Source organism: Chinchilla lanigera, unplaced genomic scaffold (genome assembly GCF_000276665.1).
Source record: "Chinchilla lanigera isolate Chin_1 unplaced genomic scaffold, ChiLan1.0 scaffold00033, whole genome shotgun sequence".
Taxonomy (NCBI): Eukaryota; Metazoa; Chordata; class Mammalia; order Rodentia; family Chinchillidae; genus Chinchilla; species Chinchilla lanigera.
The window spans coordinates 19,857,190-19,877,677 of NW_004955434.1; the positions used below are offsets into that span (position 1 = coordinate 19,857,190).

At 34.3% G+C, this 20,488-nt stretch overlaps 1 protein-coding gene across 11 annotated transcripts in view; it reads left to right on the plus strand.

The window, feature by feature from the left end:
• The window catches only part of Cntln (centlein, centrosomal protein), a gene marked incomplete at its 5' end in the record, with an annotated part of 307,086 nt that overhangs the window by 46,090 nt on the left and 240,508 nt on the right, over positions 1 to 20,488 (plus strand). For all 11 annotated transcript variants that reach the window (XR_001234816.1, XR_001234817.1, XR_001234818.1 and 8 more), the window contains 2 exon segments: positions 7,044 to 7,178; positions 7,779 to 7,958. Coding sequence is in view for 8 of the 11 variants with exons in the window: in XM_013516378.1 (XP_013371832.1) it covers positions 7,044 to 7,178; positions 7,779 to 7,958 (315 nt within the window).

The window sequence follows — 20,488 nt, forward strand, 5'->3', positions numbered from 1 at the left end:
CATTAACAATGGTTGTTATATTGCATGTTGTTATCTTCAACGAAGTTGCTCAGATTATCAGATGTAAGAATGCAAGATTGGTCAAACAATAAAAGAAAATAAAAAATAGTAAAAAAGCCGGAGATATAGCTTAGCAGCACAAGTGCCTGCCTGACAAGCGCAAGGTCCTGAGTTCAATTCCTGGTACAAAAAAAAACCAAAAAAAAAACCAAAAAAACATTAGAAATGATCCAGAGCTTCACTAAGCAAGATGGTAGGAATTCAACAGTGGTTGTTATATTGCATATTGTTGTCTTCAAGTTGTTCAGATTACCAGATATAGGTGTACAAAATAGATCAGGCAAAAAAACATAAATTAAGCATTAACTGTTCTTTGCAATATACCAATAGACATCAGCAATGCAATTATCCCAGCTCATGGTATTGGCAAAAAAAAAAAATACCTGAGGATCAATGGAACATACTAGAAGATGCAGCCACAAGCACAAACACACTCAGCACTTTATCTTTAGCAAAGGGGCCAAGCGTGTTCACTGGAAGAGGGGTAGCCTGTTTAGTAAGTGGTGCCAAAAAGGTGGCTCTCCACAGGGTGAAGACTAAAACTAGACCCGTGTCCATCACCATGCACTAGACTAAGGTCAGAATGGGTCACAGATCTAAATAGTCAAGAGGAAACACTAAGTCTACTGGAACAGAAAGTAGGTAGAAATCTTGAAGACATAGGGATAGGCAGAGAGTTGATGGACAAAAATCAGACTGCACAGGAAAAACTTAAAAGAATTAACAACTTGGAAAAAAAACAACTTGGATCTCATCTTATTGAAAAGTTTTTGCACATCAAAAGAAATCACCAGCAAGGTAAAAAGAAAACCCATGAATGCGGAAAAGATTTTAGCCAATTGACCCTCAGAGAAAGGAATCCTATCTAGAACATATAAAGAATTTTAAAAAATCAGGCCCGCAAAATTCAAAGACCCAATCCAAAAATGGGCATCTGATTTGAATACATGCTTCTCACATGAAGAAATACAAACGGCAAATAAATACATGAGAAAATGTTCAGCAGCATTAGTCATTTGAGAAATGCAAATTAAAACAACACTGAGATTCCATCTCATCCCAGAAAGAATGGCTATCATCAAGAAATCAACCCATAACAAATGCTGGAGGGGCTGTGGGAAAAAGGAACCCTTCTCCACTGCTGGTGGGAGTGTAGACTGGTGCAGCCACCATGGAAATCAGTCTGGAGATTCCTCAGTAAACTAGGATTAGAGATCCCATTCAACCCAGCTATTCCCCTTCTGAGCATTTTCCTAGAAGAACTGAAAACATCATGCCACAGCGATATATGTGCACTTGTGTTTATAGCAGCATAATTTGTAGTAGCTAAATCTTGGGAGCAACCCAAATGTCCATCAACTGAGGAGTGGATAAAAAAGATGTGGTATTTTTATACAATGGAATATTACTCAGCTATAAAGAAAGATAAACTTGAGGTTTTGGGGCTGGGGATTTAGCTCAGCGGCAGAGCACCTGCCTGGCAGATGCAAGGTTGTGAGTTCGATTTCCGGTACCAGAAAAAACAAACAAGCAAAAAACCACTTGAGGCTTTATAGGTAAATGGATGTAACTAGAGACCATACTCACAAGTGAAATAGATCAGACTCACATGTGTAAACATCATATTGCCTCCCTATTGTAAGAAACTGAAAGAGTAAATAAAATCTGAAAGGTACAGTAGATACTGTGAAAGGGAAAGAACTGCTCAAAAGAAAAGAACAACTTGGATGAGGAAAAAGAAAAAAAAGCAAGGAAGGGAATAAATGTGTGTGTGTGTATATATATATATATATGTATATATGACAAGGTAATTGTAATACTAATTTCTGTTGGTTTATTGAAAGGAACAATTAATATCTAATTGTTTGATCACTCTTACATGCTATGTCTGGTTATCTGAGTAACCACTTTGAAGATAACAATATGTAATATAACAACCACTGTTAATTTCCTATCACCTTGTTTTGAAATTTGGTATGATTTTTATTGTTTTTATGTTGTTTAATGTCTTTGTTTTTGTTATTTTGTTTTTGTTCTTTTCTCTTTAAAATGAAAAAAAGGAAAAAGAATATGTGTATATTTTGTACCAGGAATCAAACTTGGTATGTGAAGCTTGCCAGGCAGGTACTGCGCCACTGAGTTCTATCCCCGGCCCTGGACCATGGTGTGAATTATCCATTTCCTGGCTCATCCATAATAAATTATGTGTTCCAAGCCTATCACCATGCACCAAACTCAAGTCAAAATGGTTCACAGATCTCAATATTAAACCAGAAACACTAAATCTATTGGAAGAGAAAGTAGGTAAAAACCTCGAAGACATAGGGGTAGGCAGAGAGTTCATGAATAAAAACCAAATTGCACGTGAAACACTTGAAAGAATCAACAACTGGGATCTCATCCTACTGAAAAGTTTCTGCACATCTAAAGAAATCACCAGCAGAGTCAAAAGAAAACCAACAAACGTGGAAAAAATTTTAGCTGATTGTCCCTCAGACAAAGGGCTTCTATCTAGAACATATAAAGAATTAAAAAATTTCAGCCCCTCCAAATTCAAAGACCCAATCCAAAAATGGGCAGCTGAGATGAACACACATTTCTCAGACAAGGAGATACAAACGGCAAATAAATATATGAGAAAATGTTCAACATCATTAGTCATTCGAGAAATGCAAATTAAAACAACACTAAGATTCCACCTTACCCCAGTAAGAATGGCTAGCATTAAGAAATCAACCAATAACAAATGCTGGCGAGGCTGTGGAGAAATAGGAACCCTTCTCCACTGCTGGTGGGAATGCAGACTGGTGAAACCACTGTGGAAATCAGTTTGGAGATTCCTCCGAAAACTAGGTTTAGAGGTCCCATTCAACCCAGCTATCCCCCTGCTGGGTATTTTCCCAGAAGATCTAAAAACATCATATCACAGTGATATATGTGCACCTATGTTCATAGCAGCACAATTTATAATTGCTAAAATATGGAAGCAACCCAAATGTCCATCCACCGAGGATTGGATAAGAAAATTATGGTACTTTTATATAATGGAATATTACTCAGCTGTAAAGAAAGATAAACTCGAGGCCTTTATATTTAAATGGTCACAACTAGAGACCATACTCATAAGTGAAATAAATCAAACATACATGTGCAAGCACCGCATTGTGTCACTAGTGTAAAACTTGAAAGAGTTAATTTAAACTCGGAGGTATGATAGACACTGTGAAATGATAGGAAACCACCGAAGAGTAAAGGGCTTCTGGGATGTGGGAAAAGAGAAGGGAAAGAAGGAGAAATTTTGTATGTATGTATATACAGGATAGATAACATGGTTGTTCTTCTGTCTGCTGTTTCTATGCTGAAAGAAACTGTCAATGAGTCTTTGGTTGACCAGTATTGCATGTCTATATCTGTTTTCATGAGAAGCCACTTTGAAGATATCAATATGTAATACAACCACCATTGTTAATTCCCTACCACTTTGTTTGGAACTCTGTATTGTCTGTATTGTGCTTGTGATATGTTGTAAAATGTTGTATGTCTGTTAATGTTTCCCTCCTTTTATCCTTAAAAAAAAAAAAAAAAATTATGTGTTCCAGGCATACTCTTTCTTTTCACCCTTTTTGCTTTATGGTTCTTCTGAGTTTTATTTGCCATTTTAACGTTAACTGAAACCAGGCCATTAAGGATTTAGGTATTTAGGAAGGTTCATTGAAAAAGTTTCATAAATCTAAGTTTTAAAATGCATTTTAGCTGCATGTACTTATGATTTCCTCACTTAAAATAGAACATTTAGGGTATATTTCATTAGGAAAATATGTTGCCTTATATAGACTTACACACTTTTGGGAATTTGTCAGTCCTCTTGGAAGTACATCTTTGTGTGATGTTACTAATTATGAAGTCGAATACCATATTTATCAACATAATTATTGGATATGATAGTTTTGGTTAGCCAGTAACCCACATTATTAGGGGTTTTAATTTGTAAATTAGGTCTATGTTTTCCCTTATAATTCATCCAAATGCCATACTTTATTTAATAGTCTTATAAACACACTTGTACAGTGGTATCACGTATAGTGTCAATGCCTATTAAGTGTAGCTCGGTTTAACTGGTAAAACCTTGTAAAATTTTTAAGTTAGTTGTGTAGTGATTTCTCCTTCCTAGAGTCCAGAATAGATGCAGGATACTAAAGTTTTGTCTTTTCTTCTTTCAAAGGATAGGCCTATACAGATGTTTTTTCAGGATCATAACATTCACATTTTTGAACTTAGCATTCAGTCTCAACCTCATCTGTAATATTTAATAATACCTAATTATATCATTTGAGAGATAATACGAATATGTAAAGAAATAATTAGCAAGATTAGATAGTGTGGTATGTGCTAAATGAATAATATAAGCAATACAGACATTTAGAAATGTCAGGGATTATAAATACGGAGATTGTTGTTGAGGAGGCTTTCATGGAGGATGGAGGAGTTGGAAGTTGAATTTAAACAAGGGTAAGACTTACATGTGAGTAGAAAAAAACAATTGTAAATTGTGAATGGGCTATTCTTGTACTGCGTATCTGTTTTTATGTTTTCTGATGATATAGGATGCAATTTGATATAGTCTAATAATTAAAACAGGAAATAAAAATTAAAACTGTGTAGAGGCACCATTCATACCTGTTGGATTTGTAAAGGATTCTGAAGCCTGAATCTTAAATGTTGGTGGGGAAACTGAGAGATGTGAACTCTTAAAATGTACATAGCAAGTTTACCTTTTATGTAAACTTTTAGAGAAAGGCTTTTCAGACTTTCATTAGTATGATTCCCACACTTCTACATTTTACTTCATTACACAGTATATATATAAAGAAAATTTCATATAATAGTTGTCTTGATAAACATAATAAAGGTAAACGTGCAACAATATTTATACCAAGTGTAAATTTCATAATACTTAAATAAAATAAAAATTCCATTCCAATTTAAACATGAAAAAATTTAGAAACTATTTCAATTGTATAGTGGGTCTGCTTATTTTTATATGTTTATTCTTATTGGCATCTTTATGCTAAAATTCCATACATGTAATTTAATGTTTTTATTTAAAAAATGTCAGTATCCATTTAAAAAATGTCAGTCTGATGACAAAACTGATTTAATGACCCACCATTAGATTGGTGTCTATAGTTTGACAATTACTGCTTGGGAAGAATTCTTGCATATGTCTAGCTGTAGATTTGCTTTAAATTGTTTTTTAGCTCATTGTTTCTATGCACTTCTTTCTCTCAGATGGGGAACAACTGAAATATATAATGACAAAAGACACACAAATATATTATAGCATATTCATGTAACAACCGTAATATATACCAAGGTAATTATATGGCAGCTATATCACTCATATGGATGGATTTGGGAGCACATACTGAACAAAAGTAGCCAGAATATGTGTAGTGTGGTTTAACTTATATTTAATTTAAAAATAAGCTAAACTATATAATGTATTAAATAAGAATGTATGTATCTTCAGACTATAAAGAAAAGCAAGAGAAAGATAAGAAACAGAGTTCCATGATTGTGGAAACCCTGAGGGATAGGAGGTTTTAAAAAGATAAGAAAATATATACAACAAACATATAGACTTCCAAGATAATGGTATAGTTGTATTTCAGCTATGTTCAGAACATTTCTGGTTACTTTTTCCCTTAATTCTTTACCTACTTAATAGGTTATTTTTGTAGTAGTCAGTATCTAAAATATTTTTATTCTATTTGTAACATACAAGCAACCATTAACATTACAACTTTAGACTATTAGAATATAGAAGATATCCTCAAATTATTCCTTAAACTCAGTGCATTTTATATTCCATCCCTGAATCTTACCCCCAAATTTCACTTCATCCTCAAGTCCTATGGAAAAGTTTGGATAAGGAATAAAATAGGAGTACATAATACTTAGAGATCAGTGTCAGTGATAGACCAGAGATAGAATAAAGACTAGTTTCTTCTGAGCATGTTAGCTAAAAAATAAAATGTCTATTTTGAAATTTCTGCTTCTTGGTTGACAGACAAATGGCACTGTTGAATCTGACTTGGAGGCTTCAAATAAAGCTTTCAACCCAGATAGTAGGTGCTTAGTAAGTATTAGTTTAAAAAATGGATGAGTTGACAAAAATTGAAAAATCTAGGAAAGATAGAGTCAGGAGTTCTTTTTTGTCATGCTGCTTTGAAGGACTGTGAATCCAAATAGGGAGATAGTGTAGGAAGCTGCAAATGTGAGATTGGATACAAGGGAGTTAGAACTAGATTGTGGATTGTATAGTCTTTCAGATAGAGTTAGGAAGACAGTTCGCTAGAAGGTATAAGTATTCTGAGAGGAAAATTGTAAAGCAAAAAGAGGGAACTGAGTCATGGGTGTATCCATAACCATATCATTTGGATGTCTCTAGCTAGTGAGAAGACTATTTGGCTAAAAATTACAGCAGTATTAATATTCTGAATATTCTATCTATGGGATAATATATATTTTAGTACCTAAACAAACTTAACTGTTTTTATTCTTTGAAATGATTTTTGCCTTTGCTAAAACCTAAATGCTTTTGCTGAAGAAATTTTCCAAATGACATTCAGAAAGGTGTATAATTCTTACTTTGGATATACATGCATTTGTTTTACTGGAATGTTTTATAAAATTTTATTTTTTTCCTGTTGTGTACTTAAATTGTGCAGTTTTGTTCCTGGGTATAGCTTAACATTTAGTTTCTCACTTTAGTCTATTTTTATCTTAAACTTATAGATAACATACTTGCACATTTTAGGTAAAATCCATGGCATGTTACAAGAAATGAGAATTGTGCTGATGGATTTTATTATGAATGCAAGTTCATCCTGGTTTTATCAGTTGAAATCTAAAACTCACAAGATAAAATAATGTTTTCTAAGATATACCAGTTTACTAATAATTCAAAATTTTTTTCACAGAGAGAATCATTACTAAAACAGGAAATAAATGACCTTGTAAAACGGAAGATTGAAGTAGATGAAGAAAATGCTTTCTTGAGGAAAGAATTCGGTAACTTGCAAAAGGAATTTAAAGATAAAAGTCAAGAAGTTAAGGTGTGTTGACTTGTACATAGTTTTATAGGACTGCTGCTTTGAAGTCCTGCTTTAAGCTTTGTCAGCCTTTGTGGCACAGAAAGTGACAGGCTTGGAGGAAAAATTGCCTTAGGCCCTGCTGTATCATACAGTTTTCTCACATGTAAAAACTCTGATAAAGATGCTTTAAAGCTAAGACTCCAAGCTTTATAACTTTCAGATTAATAGTTAATGATGGAAATGGAGCTAAGAAAGTAGGAGTGTGAATGTGTGGCTTCTTTTAATTAGATTCTGATGGGACTGGCATTATTAATTGATAAAACCCAGGTCTGGGAGGATATGTCTGTGTGGGTCTCAAAAATAGCTGGGGACAGCATCAAAGGCAGCTTGATCAATTAATGGGCTCTTTGCAAATGTGTACTCATCAAAGCTGTCATCCAGTGAAAAAATATGACCCATCCACCTGCATGAAAAGAGGCCAATAAAAGTACACAGGTGACCTTGGCCATCAAATACAGAACCAGCTGCTGGGAGGGTAAAACTGCACAGTTTATATTTGCTGATTAGTTCTCACCTTTTTCTTTCTGTTTGTTTATCGGCCCTCATGGTGCTGTTCTACAGGACACTAAGGAGTGTGTACAGAATAAAGAAGAGCAAAACAGACTGGTTATAAAAAATCTGGAGGAGGAAAATGAGAAATTAAGTATCCGCTGCAGTGACCTGCTAAATGACCTGGAGAAACTGAGGAAGGAGGAAACACATTGGAGAAAAGAAAAATACAGCATTGATGCAAAAGTAAAGGTATACACCAAGAATGTAATTCACACTGTAATTTTGGATCTAACTTCTTGTAGGTAGTTTAATACATGTTATTTTTTTAAATAGCAAGTTATATATTCAAATCCACCAGTGGGGACTAGCATTAATTTATATTCTTTCACTTAAGACCCACAGCTTTTTAAAAATTGATGTTGCAAAGCAGGAAACTGACTTCAAATAGTTACCCTAAAATGTAGTCATTAAAAAATAAAGGCTATCGCATTTTGAAATAAAATGTATTTTGAAAAATCATATTTAGAATCATGGGCTTTGACATAATTATAAAATTATAAAATTAAGGCTTAAATTTATAAATGTAGCTAGAATTCATTGCAGTATAATTTTAAGACTCTTCTCGGGCCCTTAAAAATGAAATATAAAAAAATCTAAAAAAGTTAAAAATACGTTTCTGAGGTAGTGATTTCTTTGGTTTAAAAATTTTTAGGAAAATTTTAATAGAAGATAACAGTTGCCAGCAATCCATAATATTTCTACATCTTTTTGATGAGTACTTTTCAAAATATTTTTTTGTGGCATTCTCTTTATTTTGACTTTTTGTTCACTTATTTTCCCATCAAATTTCAAGATTTTCTTTTGTCATAGATTTTATTGAAAAAGGAGGAAACAAGGCTAGTAAGGTAGTCTTTCTATGTGTGTGCACAGTAATATAACATGTAATATAAATAGATATGTATAAATATTCAGCAATAGTATGGGTATGTTTTATGGGTATGTGTGATTGCACGTCTGCATGATATTTAAATTAGAGAGAAGGATATGCCTTAATGTGTGAATCAATCCATTACAGATATTTAAGGGAATAGGTTATGTATTAGGAAACTGACTTCCTTAGTATACAGAGAGTGACTGGACTCTTGAGGAAATTGCATCCTGGTGCATTTACTTTCTTAATTTTTATATGTTTCTGCTTCTCTACAACATTTAAGACATTGGTAGTGTGGTAAGAGCAAGTAGCACTCCCTTTATTGATTTACAGTTACAGATTATTTGGTGATAATTGTCATTTGTTTATGTTATTCAAATAATTCTGTGATTTCCTCTGACTTTTAGTTCTGAGGTTTTAAAAAATTTTTTGTACCTTATATAAGAATTGGATTTTCAAATTTTATGAATTAATGGTCAGTTTTATTATTTTCTTCTCTAATGTTTTTGCTTTAGGATTTTTGTGACGGAGTTTTTCCCATCCTGAAGTCTGTTCACAATTTATTTTGGATATGATGTTTTACATCATTTACTTAATAATTTTATTGATTTACAATCCCATTTCTCTTCATTCTCCCAAGTTTTTTGTATGTATGTGTTTGTTTCTGGAGTTTGTATTATTTTCATGGTTTTAGGTATTACAATTTTGTAATTCAAATAAGTATTTCATAGCAAAGTCTAATTCATTGTTCTTTTCTTTGTAAATCATTAACCCAGTGTGTGTTTTTTCACTAGATTTCAATATTAAGAATCATTTTACTAATTTTAATGAAAATGTCGTTAGCAGATTGGAACCATACTTAGTTTATGAATTAATTTAGAAATTCATTTTGAGAGAATTATGATTCTTTGAAATGTGGAATAAAGTTTTCAAAATTCCTATAAATGGCACTGGCCCAGTTTTATTAGATTTATTTCGAGCTAGTGGTATTGTAAATAATGTTGCATTATAGTACACAGTATATTTTCTGTTATATTTTAAATTGATAATTTCTAGAATATAGGAATATTATTGGTTTCTTTTATCTGAAGCTTCTGTTGAATAATTTCCCCAGTGGTCTTATGCTAATATTTTATATAGCCAAGTAGATTTTTCTAAGTTATATAATTATGTTGTCAATAAGAAAGCTGTGCCTCGTCTCCTTCAAAAAGCACTATTAGAATGTAACTTCAGTGCCATAGGTTGAGTCACTTTAAAGAGCTGATGTCGGTAGTTTTGAGTTTTTGCACAGAGTGCGGAGATCGCCACAATCAAGTTCACAGCATTTTCAGCACCGCGCAGAAGAAATGCTATACCCTTTCGCAGTCATTCCACATTTCTCCCTAACTCACCAGTCCTAGATAGTCACTACTCTATTTTTCTGTATATTTGTTTTTTCTGTAAACATTTGTGATAAATAGGATCATAGTATCTGGGATTTTGTGACCAACTTCTTCGATGAGATTTACCCATATTCTAGCCTGTATCAATATTTTATTCCTCTTTAGTATTGAATGGTATTCTGTTATAAATCTATTCTATGTTTCATTTATTTATGACTAACATATGGGTATTTCAGTTGTTGCCCCTTTTTCACCATTATGAATAATGCTGTGGTGAATATGTACAGAATTTTCTGTATATTTTGGGGTTCAGAAAATGATACTGAAAAATATGGCCCCTCAGCATGCAGAGTAAGTTGAAGGACATTGAAAAAGCTACAGAAGTAGGAACATTGCTTCCTGACTTCCTGCCTTTTTACCTGAATCTTGCCTTTTCTCTTAAAGTGGGTGATGTGACCCTGGCCTCATTCCAGAGGAGTTTTGCCTTATACCCAGAGGTACTGAGGATCTGAATAGACAAATCTGGCTCATCTTTTTCATTTTATTACCATGAGATCCTACCTCTGTCTTCCAGTCATACTTCTGCAAAACTGTTCATAAAAATATATTTTACCCTGGATCTTTAAACTTTTGTTTCTGAAGTCTCTTGAATCACGTGAAATGTGGTTAAGCAAAGTTTTTTGCTTTTCTTTTATTAACCTGTTTTATGTTGTAGGGGTGTCAGCCATGAGCTTTGCCATGGGTAAAAGGTACTACTTTTTATCCCCCATCTAGACATATGTTTTTATTTCTCTTAGGTATAGACCAAATGGTAAATTTTTAAATCATATGGCAACTCTTTAAATTTTTAAGGAAACTGCTAGACTGTTTTCCAAAGCAGTAACACAGTTTTATGTTCTGAATAGCTGTATTTCCTGATGGCTAATGATGTTAAGCACCTTTTCACATACTATTGGCCATTCGTATATCTTTGGAGAATGCTTGCTCAGATCCTCGGGATAGAAGTACCTTAGCACAAATGTAATTTGTGCTGTCTTCAATTCTGCAGATTTATTTTTACATTTTTACTTTCCTGGTTTTTAAAATAGGGTCTTTCTGCATTGTGTAGGCTGGTCTTGAACTCCTGGGTTCAGGTGATCCCTTTTCTCTCAGCCTCCCAAGTTACTGGGACTACAAGCACATACCAGCATGCCCAGCTTACTGGTGTTCTTTAAAACACAAAAGTTTTCGTTTTGATGGCATTTAATTTATCTGCATTTTTGTTGTTCTGTTACTCAAGTTTTGGTGGTATATCTAATAATTTTGACTTGACTTTTTAATGTGGTATGAAATGTTGGTCCAACTTCATTTCTTTTGTATATGTTAATTCATGTGTCACAGCCCCATTTGTTGAAAAGATTTTCTTACCTGTCAGTGAATTATCTTTGTATCATTATTAAATATCATTTGACTGTGATTATAATAGCTTATTATGGGACCTCTGTTCTGTTCCTGTGATATACTGTACAACTACCTTCATGTCTGTACCACACTCTCTTGCATTACTCTACATTTGTGATAGGTTTTGAAACTCAAAGTATGTATTCTCAAAATTCATTTTTCCTTTTTCAAGGTTGGCTATGCTATATTTCTTGCATTTCCATATGAATTTTAGGATCAGGGTTGCCTTTTCTACAAAAACCAAGTGGGATTTTAACAATTTGAATTCAATCAAGAAGGTCAATTTAGAGAGGAGTATTACCAGTTTAATGGTGTTGAGTCATCTGATCTATCAGTATGTGAGCTCTTTCATTTTGTCCTTTTTAAATGTCTGTGTCAACAATGTTTAGAGCTTTCATAGTATAAATTTGCAGTTCTTTGGGTAAATGTATTTGTAAGTATTTTTTTTGAAAAGCTGTTGTAAGTGGAATTGTTCCTTAATTTCCTTTTCAGAGCCTTCTTTTTTTAGTGTATAGATATTAATTTTTGTACATTGAGATTCTATACTATAATCTTGGTGATTAAGTTTACTAATTTTAATTGGATCTACACATTTTTTTTTAGTTCTACACATTTTAAGAGCATCTACATATGATATAATATCCAAATGGGGTATATTTACTTCTTTTTTAGGCTGGATGCTATTTTATTTTATTTTATTTCATATTGCCCTGGCCAGAGCATCTAGTACAATGTTGAATAAAAGAGGGTGCACATTAGTGTGTTGTTCTTGATCTCTGAGGGAAAGCATTTACTTTTTACCTTTAAGTATGACATTAGCTCTGTTTTTTTGTTATTTTGTTGGATGTAAGAAGGTCTCTTTTATTAGGTTAATGAGTATTTTTAATCATGTTAGATTTTAGGAAATACTTTTTTCTAGTTTTGTTGGGATGATTATGTAGTTTCAGTCTTTTTAAGTTAGTATCGTGAAGTGCTGGCAAACCTTTCTGATTTTCAATGAAGAAGCAGCCTTCTGCAACACGTGTGCCATAGGTTTGCCACCACTGCTGTGGTGTATTACACTAATTGATTTTTGGATGTTAAACCAACCTTATTGAGATGTTTTTATCTTTGTCTGGTTTTAGCATCATGGTAATGCTGGTGTTACAGAATGAGGTAGGAAGCGTTTCACATTCCCACTTCTCTAAAAGTTTGAGTTTGAGGAGGATTGGTATTAATTCTTTAAATGTTTAGTAGACTTTGCCAGTGAAGCTATGTGCTTGTGGAATTTTTTGTGTTGGAAGGTTTTTCATGAATTTGAGATTTTCTGTTTGACTTTGAGTCAATTTAGGTAATCTGTGTGTTTCTAGTAGCTTGTCTACTTCATTTCTTGTCTAATTTGTTGACATACAATTGTTAATAGCATCTTTACTAATTCTTCGTATTTCTATATGGTTGGTAGTAGTGGTCTTATTTCATTTTGATTTTTGTTATAGCCATCCTTCAGTATCCAAAGGGAATTGATTCCAGAACCCTCTGCAGATAGCAAAACAAAGATGTCAGATCCCTTACATATCACTCTGTGTACTTTAAATATTTCCTAGATTACTTAAAATACATAATACAGCATAAGTTTTAAGTAATTACTTGTTACAGTGTGTTACTTAGGGAATAATGATAATCTGTTCGGTACAGATGCAATTTTTAGTTTGAATATTTATCCCGGGTTGATTGAATCCATTGATGCAGAGCCTGCTGATATACAGAGAGGATTGTATTTCCATCTTTCTTTGACTGTCTAACAAAAAGGTTGTTAGTTTTGCTAGTCTTCAAAGAATCTGCATGGTCTGTTCTGAGAACTATTCCAGATGTACTACTGTTTTGGGGTAGTTTTCTGTGTATGCTTGCTAAGTCTTGTTAGTTTCTAGTGTTATTTAAGCCTTTCGCATCCCTACTGACTTTCTGTGTAGATGTTATATTCATTATGTAAAACAGAGTTTGAATATCTTACATAGAATTTTCTGTTTTTACATTTAGTTCTTTGTTTGCTTTCTGTGTTTGGGTATCTCTTGTGTGGTTCATATATGTTTTGTAATTGCTCTATCTTCTTGATGAATTGACCTTTTGATCAGTATATAATGTTTTCTCTTGTCTCATGGCTTTTGATTTGAAATCTGTTTTGTCTGATATTATTATATTCATCATAGATTTGTGTGGTTTATTGTTTGTGCGGCATGTCTTTTCTATCCTTTTACTTTGAATGTATTTGTATCTAAAATGAGTCTCTTGCAGACAGTATATAGTTGCAGTTTACTTATCTAACCTACCAGTATTGTCCTTTTGATACATTTGAGGAAAGAGGAGTAGTGTGGAGAACCAGCTTCTGCCATTTTAGTTCCTTTCTGTATGCATTACAGTACTGCTGTCTCTCTTTTCCTTTATTGTTGTCTTCTTTTGTGTTGAGTTGGTTTTTATAGTGATATATTTTGATTTATTTTTAATTGTATGTTCTGTGATACTACCTTTGTGGTTACCATGGGGACTACATTGACTACCTGTTTTAGTTACTTTCCTCATCACTTGGACACAGTACCCAGCATCTACAACTAAAGGGAAGAGAGATTTATTTTGTGTCACATTTCAGAAGTTTTTGCAGGCTTAAACACAGAAACAGCATGGTGGAAAGGCTGGGAAGAGGAAAACTGCTCATGTTATGGTTGCTAGGACCATGAAGATAAACCCTTCATATCACATTCACATTGAACCTCTTTTAATAAGACCCCACCTCCTAACAGCAAGCCAGCTCTAGCACCCCCATAATCTAATACCCTTCCAAAAGCTCTGCCTGTGAGTATATGAGGCTCTTGGGAGACATCTGGACATAAACTATAACATTTTACCCTTGGCTTCTAAAAGACTCATGCACATCTCTTTATGTAAAATGCATTTATGTATCAGAGTCTTTAAAGTCTTAACAATTTAGCATTGCTGAAAAGTCCAAGCCTGAAATCTGTTCTGAGACTTAAGGCAAACTCTTAGCTATGAGCCCTTGTTGGAAAACAAACACACACTGTTTGCATACAGTGGCGCTGGAAGAAAGAATGGGGGATGGAAACCACTGGGACCAAAGTAAAACCAAAATCATGAGGGTAAACATTCAGTCCCTTAGCTCTTCCTCTGTGTCCAGCACCCAGGGCAAAGATGTGAACTCCTAATGGCTTAGGTACCCTGCCTCTATGGCATTGGGTACTGTAGCTCCTATGTCTCCTTTTTTGGGTGGCTTTGGATGTAGGCTGGAACATTACTCAGCGAACATTATACATTTCTGACTTTTCCAACTTCCTGGGGTTTCCATTGCACTTTTGGCTCTACTCTCACAGCTTTATTTACTGCCTTTCAGGGTCATGTTGCCTGGCCTCCCAGGTCTTTTTTTTTTTGATATCTGAATGGAAGCCTCCATGAGCCTGTGTCTCTTGTATATTGTATGCCCATAAAAGCAGCACTATGTGGATGACACCAAAGTCTTTCTCCAGTTGGAACAGTAGCTGGGCTCTCTAGGACTGTGGCTGCAGAGGCATCTGAGTACTTAGAAGCCTGAGCTCTGGGAAACTTTTTTCTAGTCGTCCCCAAATATGATTCTCTTCTCAAAGCAGTCTTACTTTTGTATCTGTGAGTCTGTGAACGATGGAGGTGTTGCTGATTTCTGAGATACTCTCAAGGTATCTTTTCTATTTTCCCTGGTGTAAAGCACATGGCTTCTTTTTAATGCTAATTTTCTTAGAAATCAAGCTGTCCTAGGCTAAAATTTGACAGGTCCCCAACTTATAGAGGTTTTGTTTCTAGCCACCAGCAAAGTTTTTGAAATTATTTAGCTGTGCTTTTTTGTTCTGCTTCTCATGGTAGATATGGAAAAAAGCTGTCAGGAGTACTCATATCAGAGCCTCAAAATTGGGTTGATTTGAAATTTCCTCCTCTAAATTATTTAATCTACCACCCTTATCTCAGTCTCATGCAAAGTCTTTGGATAGTAGAAAAATGTAGACTTATTTTTTGCGAGAGCATAACATACATGGTTTCAGGTCCAATTGCCAGTGAAGTCCCTATTCCCACCTGAAATCTTTTGTGCCTGGTATTTACCATCTGCATTTTTATCATCATTCTGTTCTTTTAAACTGAAACAGCATCTACCATCAAGCTCAGCTCACAGCATTCTAGGGCTTCTCTAGCTGGTATTTTTAGATCTTTCCAAATTCTACCAAACCAGTTCCAGAGGCTTTTGAACCACATGTCAGCATCAGAGCAACAACTTAACTTTTCTGCTACCAAAATCTCAGTCACCTTTATCATTACTGAGACATAATACCTGACATCAGCATATTAAAGGAGGAAAAGTTTACCTGGACTCACAGTTGGTAGAGGTTTCAGTTCATAATTAGCCAGCTCCAACCCAGAAAAGTCAAGGGGAGGGGTCTGCTGAGGAAAGATGCTTATGTCTTCCTGGCCAGGAGGAAGATAGAGAAGAGAAGGGCTGGGGGGGGGGGAGATACACCCTTTCACATCATGCCTGCACTGTCCTGCCTCCTCCTGCCACGCCCTGTCTCCTACCAACTGTAGTGCTCCCAAAATCCATTCACCTTCCCGATATCCTGTCTTGGTGTGCATAAGGCTCTTGAGGGAAGTCTAGACATAAACCATAACACCATCCTAAATTTATAGCAATATAATTCAAACTGATACCAAAATTCTGTAATATAAAAAATGCTTCAGTGATGCTCTGTCCCTACACTGTATGTTGTTTTCAGAAATTACATCTTTATACATAGTGTGCTCAGTTGTACAGCTATATATTTTTTAGGTACTTGTCTTTGAAATAATGTGGGAAATAAACAATAGCGTTAAAAGCCAAATATAAAATAAACGAACAACATTTTTTATATTTGCCCTTGTATTTACCTTTACTGGAAACCTTAATTTTTAAAAAACGTTTATAATTAAGTTTATTAATCTAGTTATTATTAAGTTCATTGATTTATTATTAATTTTATAATTAAGTACAATTCAGATATGCGTAATGGTCATATTCATATAGGGAATTTAGACCTGTACATGGTACATCTTAGTTCCTCTATTTTTCCCATTCCCTTCCCGTCTCTTCAACCCCTCTGCCACTTCTTATTTACAAAGCTTTGTTTCCATTTTATCCTTTTTTCTCAGTTTTTTGTTGCGTTTTCATTCCCTTTCCCTTTGAAAAATTACTATTTCACAATGTATATATGTTGGTTCTTATTTACACTTTCAATTTCTCACACCAGAGAGACAGTGCAACATTTACACATATGTGTTGGTTTATTTCATTTAAGAGTATGATTTCAAGGTCCATCCATTTAACTAAAAATGTTTCAAGTTTATCCTTCTTTATGGCTGAATAGTACTGGATTGTATAAAAAACAAACATCTTTTTTGTTCATCAGTTGATTGGCATTTGGGTTGTTTCCAAGATGTATCTATTACAAACTGTACTGCTATAAAATCAGTGTGCATATATTGCTGTGGTATGAAGCTTTAATTCTTTTGGGAAGATACCAAGATACCCAGGAATGGTTGGGTCAAGTGGAACTTCTACTCCTAGTTTTTTGAAGACTCTCCACATTGATTCCCATGGTGGTTGCACTACTGTACACTCCCACCAACACTGGAGAAGAGTTTCTTTTTCCCCACAACCCCAGCAACATTTGTTAATGGTTGATTTGTTGATAATAGCCATTCTTTCTGGGGTGAGATAGAATCTTAATGTTGTTTTAATTTGCATCTCTTGAATGACCAGTGGTGTTGAAAATTTTTTCTTGTATTTATTTACCATTTGTAATTTTTCTTCTGAGAAGTATCTGTTCATTTCAAATGCCCATTTTTGTATTGGGTCTTTAAATTTGAGGGGTCTGGTTTTTCTTCAGTTCTTTATCTGTTCTAGATATTAGTCCTTCGAAGAACAACTAAGATTTTTTTCCCACTCTGTGGGTTATCTTTTCACTCTGTTGGTGATTTCTTTTGCTATGCATAAGTGTTTTAATAAGATGAAATTCCAGTTGTTGAGTTTTTGTAATATTTCCTGTGAAGTTGGGGCTTTGTTCATGAAGCCTTTGCCCTACACCTATGTCGTCAAGAGTTCTGCCTGTTCTCTCTTCCAGCAGATTAGTGTTTCTGTTTCAACATTCAGTTCTTAGATCCATTTTGATTTTAGTTTAGTGTATGGTGATGTACATAGACCTGGTTTTAGTTTTAGGTATGTGGAAAGTCAGTTTTTCAAGCACCATTTATTAAAGAGGCTTTCTCACTTCCAGTAACCATGTTTGTTCCCTTTGTCAAAGATAAATGGTTGAAGGACTGGGGCTATAGCTCAGTGGGATAAGCGCCTGCTTGGCAATCACAAGGTCCTGAGTTCAACCCCTGGTACCAAAGGGGGGGAAAAAAAAGATAAATGGTTGAGTATGTTTGGAATTGTTTCTGCATCTTCTAATCTGTTGCATTGATCCTCAGATCTGTTTTTTGCCACTATAATACTGTTTTGTTTTTTTTTTTTTTTTTTAAATCACAGTAGCTCTGTGGTATTATTTCAAGTCAGGGATTGTGATGCCTGCTGCTTTGCCTTTGTTGCCCAGAATTGTTTTTGCTATTCTAGGTCTCTTCTGGTTCCAAATGAATTCTAGGAATGTTTTCTATAATTCTGTGAGGTATGCTAATGGTGTTTTGATTAGGATTGCATTTCATCTGTACAACAATTTTGGGAGTATGGCCATTTATATGGCATTGGTTCTTCCTACCCCTGAGCAAGGGATATCTTTCCATTTTCTGATATCTTCTTCAGTCTCCTTTTTCAGAGTACTGTAGTTTTAATTGTAGAGATCTTTTCTTTCCTGTTAGATTGATTCCTAAGTATTTCATTTGTTTTCCTGGTGCCACTGTGAAAGATGTGGTTTCCTTAATTTCTCTCTCAGTGAGTTTTTTATTTGTATATAGGAATGCTACTGATTTTTCAGGGTCGACTTTGTATCCAGCTGTGTGAATGAATCTGATTATTTAATCTTCGTGGAGTTTTTGGGGGTCTTCTATGTAGAGTATCATGTCAGCTGCAAATGAAGCCAATTTAACTTCTTCCTTTCCTACCTTTATTCATTTCATTTTTTCCTCTTGTCTAATTGCTCTATATTGCTCTTTTCTCTTGTCTAATTGAACTATATTGAATAGCAGTGGTGATAGTGGACAACCTTGTCTAGTTTCTGATTTTAGAACATTTTCAAGTTTTTGACCCCTTAGCATGATATTGGCTTTTGGTTTGTGTTATGCTTTGTGTCTGCATGTCCTCTCAAATCCTCATGCAGTCATGGGTGGAGCTTTTAGATATTTGATTGATCCATAGTCCATTGCTGGGATTATGGGTGTGAGTGCTACACCACCCTGGGGCAGATAGTTTGCATATGTAAGGGAGAGAAAGAGGCTGCTTGAAGCCACTCCTTCCTTTTTGCTCTTGTGGCCTTTTGCTATTTTCTGCCACTGTGAATGGCTGCCCTGTGCCATGTGCCACTCTGCCTTGGAGCCAGCTGAGTATAGACTGAAGCCTCCATAGACTGTGAGCTAAATAAACATTTTCTTCCTTAACTCTGGGTGTCAGATATTTTGTCCCAGCAAGGAGAGAAAAGTAACCAAGACGGTTTGTCATAGATGGCTCTTATCAGATTGAGATAAAGACTTTTTAGTCCAATTTTCTGTTTTTTTTTTTTTTTTTTTTTATCATGAATGGTTGTTGGGCCTTGTCCAGTGCTTTTTCTGCATCTGTTGAGATGGTCATATGGTTTTTATCCTTGGTTTTGTTAATATGGCGTATTACATTTATTGATTTGTCTGACAGTCTTTATGATAGTTGTTTTAAAATTATTGCCTGGTAAGCCGAATACTGTATCTGGAATCTACCATGGATAGTCTGTCAGTTTATTTTGTTTCTTTTTATGGGCCATTCTTTGCTGTTTCTTTGTATGCCTGTAATTTGTTATTTAAATTATTGCCAGATACATATTTGATGTATAATGTGGTAAAACTGGAAATCAAATTCTACACTTCTTGAAGAAATGGTTTTGAAATTGAAGTTCCATTTGTTTAGTTACTTTTCTAATTAATTTTTGTAAAAGCTATTTGTTATGTATTGTCACTAAAATGTCTTTTAGCTCATACTTAGAAAATGTACTCAGGGATTTCTTATGGCAAGTGGTAAAACAAACAACAAAAAACTCCCAAATATATAAAAACTCCCAAAATATATACAAGTTGTACCAAAAGATATAGTGTATCTTTTAATTCTGAAAATTATTATAGTAAAAAACACATTACCATTAACTCCCTTCTAAATAGTTCCCTTTACTTTGAACACACCCATTGTTCTTGCCAATTTTGAAGCAGTTTTAGAAAGTTGTTTTTCGTGAATATCTTTAGTTGCACTGTGATGCCTGCCTATATGTCCCAGATTGATGCAAAATTTCTATCTTTCATGGTCATTGGATTTTGGAGAGGAGCTAGAAGTTACATGGTACTAGATCTGGTGAATAAGGTAGATAAGGACATACCATAACGTTTTTATATGTTGAATGATATTTGATACCACCATTCACCTTTTTCACCTTGTTTTTGATCAGACCCTGTAAAGACATGGAAAAAGCACTTCCAGATCTGCTTTGAAAATGGCAGTAATGATGAGATAAATGTGTTTGATGCAAGGGGGAACAAATAATCTCAATGAAAAACTTTTTTTAATACTCTATAATATAGATATTTTGGAGTTTTCCTTCTATTTTCCCTAATTTTCTATTCCTATGTTACCATGAAATGTTCCTGTTTTTTTTTTTTTTTTTTTTTTGTTTTTTTTTTGGTACTGGGAATTGAACTCATGACCTCAGTTGGCTAACCAAAAAAAAAAAAAAAAAAAAAAAAAAAAAAAAAAAAAAAAAAAGATTCCCTGCCAAAAGTACAGGAAATAATTCCTGATGTCACTATGGCTTCTC